This window comes from Alosa sapidissima, chromosome 14 (genome assembly GCF_018492685.1).
Source record: "Alosa sapidissima isolate fAloSap1 chromosome 14, fAloSap1.pri, whole genome shotgun sequence".
In the NCBI taxonomy this organism is placed as follows: Eukaryota; Metazoa; Chordata; class Actinopteri; order Clupeiformes; family Clupeidae; genus Alosa; species Alosa sapidissima.
Window position 1 is genome coordinate 17,698,832 of NC_055970.1, and position 8,438 is coordinate 17,707,269.

General features: G+C 43.7%; 1 protein-coding gene across 5 annotated transcripts in view; it reads right to left on the reverse strand.

Moving 5' to 3' along the window:
* dagla (diacylglycerol lipase, alpha) overlaps positions 1-8,438 on the reverse strand; it is a 39,799-nt gene that overhangs the window by 20,453 nt on the left and 10,908 nt on the right. For 4 of the 5 annotated variants that reach the window (XM_042061509.1, XM_042061510.1, XM_042061512.1 and 1 more), the window contains 4 exons: positions 2,951-3,052; positions 1,838-2,049; positions 1,556-1,657; positions 223-361 (listed from right to left, as the gene is read on the reverse strand). In XM_042061509.1, the coding sequence (XP_041917443.1) occupies positions 223-361; positions 1,556-1,657; positions 1,838-2,049; positions 2,951-3,045 (548 nt within the window). In that variant the 5' untranslated portion in view covers positions 3,046-3,052. Of the gene's footprint in view, positions 1-222; positions 362-1,555; positions 1,658-1,837; positions 2,050-2,950; positions 3,077-4,873; positions 4,882-8,438 lie in introns of those variants that run through there. The other variant, XM_042061511.1, reaches the window with a different exon arrangement.

Here is an 8,438-nt window from a genome sequence, read left to right on the forward strand (position 1 = left end):
AGCAGAGAGTGAGAGAGAGAGAAATAGAAATTGTTTCAGTATACACGTGTCAACCCAATGGTGTCAACAGTCACAAGTCCACTTGATCCTGGATTAATCATTGCTCCATACATTACTGCTCTGCCATAAAGAACAACCAATAAGGAGCTCTACTGTGTCATTACACAGCCCCACGGCAATTCTTCTCTATGGCTGAGGCTTTGTGAAGTCAAGGTACGGTACCTGAGCGTGTAGGTGGTCAGGTTGCGCTGCCGACGCCGGGTGGCTTTCAGTTTGACAAAGGTACGCCCCGTGGGGTCAAATGTACACATGAGGGTGAAGCACACGCTGAAGATCACCAGCCAGTTGCACACAACAATTCCTGAGGAGGGAAAACATAGACACACACACATCTTTGACTTCTGTGGACTGAAAGGGTTGTGAATCAGAATCCTTCCTTTGTATGTACAGTATTTGAGTACAGTCATATTAGTATCTCTTATGTTCATTCATGATTTTGTGCCCATTTGTATCGCTTGTCTATAAATTCTGTAGGTTTAGATTTAGGACACCTCTGCTTACTTCCAGGTGTGACTCTTTGTATATAGATAAAGAGCGATCTTTGTCTATAGATTGCTTGTTTTCAATTCTTCGAAGATTCTTCACGTCTGTCATTAATGGTTATGGTTATGGTTATGGTTATGGATTTGGCAAACGCCTTTGTCCAAAGCGACACACAAATACAAAACAACATAATATTTAAAATTAAACAGGGAACAGATTAGAGTGTTGGTCAAATATAATAAGGAGAATAGTAATAATAAACAACAATATCAATTCAATCAATAGCCTAATACAATAAGCAATGAAAATGAGGGGGAAAGTAATAATAAAACAATAATGTTCATTCAATCAATAATATAAAAACAATGACATGGTAAGACTACATTAAGGAGAATATCAATAATAAACAATAAAGGTGTGAAAGCGGTAAGAAAAAATATGCCTGACGTTTTCGTGTAGACGTGGCCTGGGTTTGAAGAAATGGGCGGCTTTCACACCTTTCAAATCAGCTTTCACGCACAGTTTTCACCCCCCCCCCCCCTTTTTTTTTGTTGTAAGACCTCTTTGTCTAGTTAGAGATACGGGTGAATCTTTTGGGTGATGCATCACTAACAGAATAGAGCCTATTTCCTGATTGACCATCATCCTCACCAAGTCTCCAGATATCTGTACTAGGAAAAAATGCCCCCCCCCCCCCCCGTTAATCTGTTAAATCGCTACAGTCTTAAAAAGATTACTGCCCCCACACTGCACTTTGAGCAGAGGGGAATATGTAAAGAAAGTGGGCACACTGTTGTTGTTCATTCCTCTGACTCACCTCTAGCTTTACATTCACTGTAATGCCGCGTGGCATTCTCTGAGCCGAGGCCACAACACCAGCTAATTCTACTCGTCGTCTAATTCCATCTCCATGACATTCCCCTGCCTCCTACTCCCATACACTCCCTCCCGATGATACGCTCGCTCACAGGACCGCTCTCTGGCTCTGGATGTGGCTCTGGATGTGGCTTACCCAGGGTGAGATTCTTGGCAGTGACATCAGAGCAAGGTTGGTAGTACTGCACCAGCCATGCGATTCCCACGACAGCGTAGACCAGCTCCACCAGCAGAATGGCTGGAGGGGCGAAAACAAACAAAGACATCAGAGAGAGAGAGAGAGAGAAATCATGGAGCCAAGCCAGATCAGTGTGTCAAACTACAGTGTGTGTGTGTGTGTGTGTGTGTGTGTGTGTGTGTGTGTGTGTGTGTGTGTGTGTGTGTGTGTGTGTGTGTGTGTGTGCGTGTGCCCGCTTACCCAGTCGTATGTAGAGCACGTACTGCACGGCGTCGCGAGGCTGTGTGTAGAGGATGCTGCCCCTCATGCTCAGCCACATGATGGCACTCTCACAAATCAAGCAGCTGACCAGGATGCCCAGGTAGCCGCAGCCATGGTCCACCAGCGTGATGGAGCAGGACTGGTCTGAACCGTAGGGCAGGCCAAACAGCACCACCAGCAGGACCACCAGCCTGTCCACAGGGAACACATGCGAATCAGGGCATAATATCACACCCACACCCACTCTCTCTCTCTCTCTCTCTCTCTCTCTCTCTCTATCACACACACACACACACACACTCTCACATACACACATACACACACACACACTATCTCTCTCCCTCTCACTCACTCACACAGACACACTCTCTCTCTCTCTCTCTCTTGCTCATTCACACACACACACACACACACACACACACACACACACACACACACACACACAGAAACACAAACACACACACACACACACACATACACACACACTCAGTGAAGGCATAATGGTACCACACACACACCAGATAGTGAGACGTAATGCTAGTAGTGTGAGAGATTAGATGGCAATTCAATAAGTTGTGTTTACTTGAAAATACAAAAAAATGCTGCTGCCATTCAATGTAACAAATCACCATACCATGAAAGACACAACATGATGCTTTTGTGTATGGGCAGAACACAGAGAGAGTGGTGCTTGGAGAATGGGTTCTCCGTTGAGCGTGGGCACATCTGCACTGCACGCAGCATATAGTTTAACAGGGCAAAAATAGAAGGGGTAATGCATGAAAACTTGTAAAAAAGAAAGAGTGGGTGGTCTGCCTGATAATGCAGAATGTGGCTGTGTGAATGACACGACACGACAGAGACCACAAGTTACACAGACATGTGAAGTGCATGTAGAGGAAAAGATGCAGATATGAACCCTTAATCAAACACACACACACACACACACAGACAAACACACACACACACACACACGGCACACAGACAAACACACACATACACACACACACTGACAAACACACAGACAAACACACACACACACAAACACACACAAACACACACAGACAAACACACACACACACCCACACTTACCATATGGAGTGGAGTAGAAAGAGAAAGAGTGCGGGCAGCACCAGGTCATCACTGCCTACTGACCAGCGCCGTCGAAACAACACCATGCCCGGCATCACTGCCCTGCAACACAAAAAGTACACGCCACTGATTCACTGAGGATGGTCACAACACACAGAACACACAAAAGATAGTCCATGTTCAAACACACCCTACACCCTGCATGTGTTCTTGCATTGTATTTGCACAGAATTAAAACTTCTAGAAATCTGCCAGTAATCCATTCAAGGGTAAACACACATGTACACACACACACACACAAACACACACACACGCCCAGAAAACACTTTGGCAGACAAAACCACATTGTTCAGACAGTGTGCCCCCCCCACTTTTCACGACTGAGCCTGGTTTACTATTGAATTGCTTGCCTAATCCAGCCGACTTCCTCAAATCAGACATCCAGGTCTGTCGGTCTCCCTCGGTCTCAAGTCAAAACAGCTTGTGTCCCTTCCCCTGCATATAAAACAGCCCAGACAGCAAGGAAAAACACTGCTTCTGCCCAGGACATTTTTACAACTCTTTCAGGCCTCTGCCCAGAAAGCTAAATGGGGGGAGTGACAGAGAGATATAGAAAGGGAAGAGAGGGAGGGACAAGGAGCGATGCTCCTGGGCGCGAAGAAAGACAAAGAGAGCGAGACTGAGAGCAGCCGAGAGACAGACAGACACTTGCTCAATCAGGGACTTGAGTGATTGAGGCTTTTGTTGTGAGCCCAGCAGCACACTGCACATGCTTGAGTCTTGAACACTCAAGGGGGCCCACAAAATGCTTGTTCAATGCTTGTATAATTTATATGGTAGTGCACAACATGCCTGGAAACCAAAGCTTTTTTTCTTGTCTGTCTTTTTTCCCCACTCTGGGAGCACTGCAATGGAACAGGCTCAGACTGTGTGGCTCAGACATTAAACACATACAACAAAATGTGCTGAAGTACACATGGAGAGCATTGGCAGAACTAACAAGTGCTTGTTAATGCAAGAGCACTGACATAATTATACATGTTAAAAAAAGGCCAGTCAGCGACTAAAGATGCATAGTCCAGCAGGGAGGCGTGGAGTGGACATCACTGTCCTACAAAGATTGAGATGTGATGATCTTGACCTGACAGGCAAGAGTGTGCGCAGCTCTGGGCCAAGACAACGATGCTATGCTGACACGGCGCCTGCAACACTTCCAACAAAACTACTTCCTGGCTCCACAAAAACACACCGGCCGTTGAGTTTATATTAAAAAACGAGGATGTTAGCTTTGACAACACAATAGCCAGAAGGGGAAGGCTGTATAACGGTCTGCCAATCCAGGCATGGAAAACTGTAAACAAGGGCGTTGTTGTGGTATTTGTCTCATCAGGCCTACCTGTTTCACATGAGAGAAGGCAAAGCTACTACTGATGCAGAAAATAAAGTTTGCCCAAGGCTGTTAATATCCAATAGGCTTATCAGAGTTAGCCAACTTAGAATATGCCTGCTGGTAGCCAAAACATTTTAGTCACATTCTGAACACTGTCCTCTGGTAGAAAATGAGCTTTCTATTTTTTGCTGAGGCATCTCTGACAATATAATAATGTAGACAGGAGTTTAGTTTTGAGGCGGAGGGGAGGTTTTCATCAGACATCCTACAATAATCAAGTGTTTATACACTCAATGATAAAATTACATTTATAAGTAAGTATATATACTCTTTTGATCCCGTGAGGGAAATTTGGTCTCTGCATTTATCCCAATCCGTGAATCAGTGAAACACACTGCACACAGTGAACACACACTAATCCCGGCGCAGTGAGCTGCCTGCAACAACAGCGGCGCTCGGGCGCAGTGAGGGGTTAGGTGCCTTGCTCAAGGGCACTTCAGCCGTGCCTACTGGTCGGGGTTCGAACCGGCAACACTCCAGTTACAAGTCTGAAGCGCTAACCAGTAGGCCACGGCTGCCCACTAATTTGACACATGGAATACAGTGAGGTGTAGCAAGCAATCAACAGAAAATCTTCAAAAGATTTTAAGGATTCAAAACAACTTTATTACTTTATACACAGTAATAGAGAATGTTCTTGGGTTAGAGGCTCATAGGGCTTTGGGCTTTTAGAGGGAGAATACAAAAACAAACATCCATAAATAATTCAATAAATGTGCTATGCTGCCATTATCAGGTAGTTTCTTTTTTTTACCATGCATAGCATTGGGAATGAAAGATTACTGGCCCAAGGGGCTTTGAAGAATCTGCCAGATGGGAGCAGCTGAAAGGAAAGGTGTGGGGGGGGGGGGGGGTAGGAGGTGAAGGATCCATAATGATGGAGTCTGCCTTCTTTTTATCATGTAAAGGTTTGATAGATAGATAGATAGATAGATAGATAGATAGATAGATAGATAGATACTTTATTGATCCCCAAGGGGAAATTCAAGGTGGATCTGAGAAGTACTGATGATTTTAGTTGCGTGCATGATAATTCTTGCGAGTTTTTCTTTGTTTCTCTTTGTCAGGAAGTTGTAATGGATTGCAATATTGTATGTTCCATTGGTGACGGCTATGCCTTTGTTAAAATGTCCTGTCTAACATTAAACCCATTCAGGCTCCTCAGGAGAAACATGTATAGATTCAATCAGCATGTTGTGTGAAGGACAAATTGTTGTCGATCTCTGTGTCCGGGTACTTAAAGATCTCAACCTGTTCCACCACCTGCCCATCTAGCCTAATGGTTTGTAAAGAGGGTGTGGGGTGTCAGGCATTGGGTTCCCCCACAGCAAAACTTTTTGGCCCTTCTGATGTTCAATTCCGGGGATCTCTTAAGACCAGCCTCCATAGTGGAGACTATCTAAAATATCCCAAAAATTACAAGATGGAGTCAAACTGATTTACTATTGCATCATAACTGATGGCGTCTGACATGCGTTATGTGAAGCCAAAGTTTAAAACTCCATTACTTTTAACAGAGCAAAGCCCACTGGCGGCGTCTGATGCAACAACAATAAACAACCACTCTGGCCTGACAATCTTTTATAATCAATAATGCTTTCCTCATTTTACAGCTTTTATGGCATGTCATGATCTACACCATCTAAAACATGATCATGGCCAATGTCATGCATAAGGAAATAGAAACAACAATGGCAAGCATAAGCAAAGCAAGCAAGCAAAAAATAAAAAAATAAAATAACAAAAAACATATGGTTTAATTTTTCACATGTCTTTTTTTGCACCAAGAAAGTGAAGTGTCAGGCAAGAAACTGCTTTGCCAAAAGCCTTATCAAAAAGAAAAAAAGAAAAATCACCAACACATTGGCCACAGATGGATCATTAATGGTTTGAAGATTCACCAGCAGTGCATGTGTGTATTCTCTGCTGAACACAGGGATAAACTACATAGAGTATTAGACTCAGGATAATGGCAGTTACGGTCAAATGACGCACAAGCCTCAGGGACAGGTTAGTTTTATTCAGTGCACAGGGACTTGCAGGAGATCAGATAGACTGACAGACAAACTGACTGACAGATGTACAGTATAATATATAAATAAATAAAGTATAAATAAGAAAAGAAGTCAAAGAAGGAGCTGCAAGCTGTGCCTTGAACATGGATCGCTCACAACAAAACGACTGACCATAAATCAAAAGTCAGCATGAGCACAATACCAGTCTTGTTCCAGGGCTTCTGAAACAAAACGTCATTATAGCAGACACATGAACACCAAAGAGAAGCTGGGAATGCTGAGAGAAAGAATGGATCAAGAAAGACTGAGAATGACTACATAGAGTGGGAGACAGATAGAAAGAGACAGAGACAGAGAGAGAGAGAGAGGAGAGAGAGAGAGAGAGAGAGAGAGAGAGAGAGAGAGAGAGAGAGAGAGAGAGTCTGTTTCTGTCTTAAAAGCAGGCACAGCCATGGGCGTGGGTGTGTGTGCGTCTGTCAAGCGAGGGGAAGGGGAAATAAAGGCTGATAGAGGGGGAGTGATGGACAGGGGGTGTGTGTGCGTATGAGGGTGTGAGCTTATGTTTGCTGCATATGCCCATTTCTGTTTGTGTGGCTAGCTTTGTGGTTCGGAATGAGCGAGACAGCGAAAGAGAGAAAGACAGCTGTCAACTACGCAACAATCCCAGACTTGGTTGCGACTGTAGGAGTGTGATGATGAGGATGAAGCAGCAGAGATGTGATGGCGACACAGACCATCAGCCCTTAGTGGGAACATAGAGCTTCATTAGTCCCTCGAGTAGAAGACCTGGAGTTTGGCACCAACCATTACGGGAGGTCTGTTACGGGTTGCCATGGCAGCAAGTTCCAGTCCGCAGCAAAACATGACAACATCATCTTTAAAAATGTCCCAGTGGTTTGGGGCTATGAGGCCTTGCATTATAGATATACTGTACATTGAAGAAATGGGGAAAAAACACAGCTCTGTCAATATGTGGGAAAATGTTCCTTAAACCAGAGACGGTTGATGTATATTAAGGATCTTTGCTTAAACTTTATAGCAAAGAGAAGGCAGACCAAATACCGATGATAGATTATTATATCATAATCAGCATATGTTATATACTGATACTTGTATACTCATCTTGTACACTCTCATCAATAACAGACTTAACAGACTTTTCCATTTTAAATGCCATGGGTAGTGTTGTGTGAAATTTGGAATAAATCAGGTGAGTGAAACTGGGTCTTAGGCAACCTTAATGAAAATGGGCCTTTAAAAGTAAGGTCCTTCTGATGTCACTAGTAAGACTTCCACGCCATAAATCGTTACTAGAGCACTGGAGTTACAAATATAACACTAAAAACTAAACACAAAGCTTCAGAGATGGCCTTGGTCCTCCCCAAAGATCTGAAATGTCTGGTAATGTCATCATGATATTGATGCATAAAAACATTCAGATTCAGAATTGGTTTGCTCGGTGAGGCTCTCTGTTCGTTCGTCTAACTAACAGCTGCTTGAGAGATTTCAGCTGATGACATCACTTACCCAGACCACCCCTATTCAGATAAGGAAAAGTGCATCACACGGACCATTTGCTTGGCTTTGGTTTTACTGCCTCTCTGTCAAGCCAACGGGCAACCCATTTCAACAGCGTTTATTACACCTACTTTAAAGCTTTCATGAACAGCAGCACTAAAATGCAAGACTTCCTGTGAAAAGGACTCATCACTGAAACTAGCCTTATTGGTTTTTGTTAGTGCCACTGATGGAAGAATGGATAGAATGGGTGCTTAAAGATATCACATGCTGACACATCCATGAGAGAAGTGCCATTTTCATGTGGTCCCTGAATATAAACTTCACATGCAATTGCCTCTGAAGAGATGTAGTGTTCATCTCTCTGAGACTAAGAAACACCTGCATGCTTCTCTCCAAACGCCTTTCACCAAATGTTTATAATCCAATAACCTTCCAGTGAGGTAGGTGCACTGAGCAATAGCCAATCAACAGCAGTCATTTTCAAGATCAAAACAATGTAGCC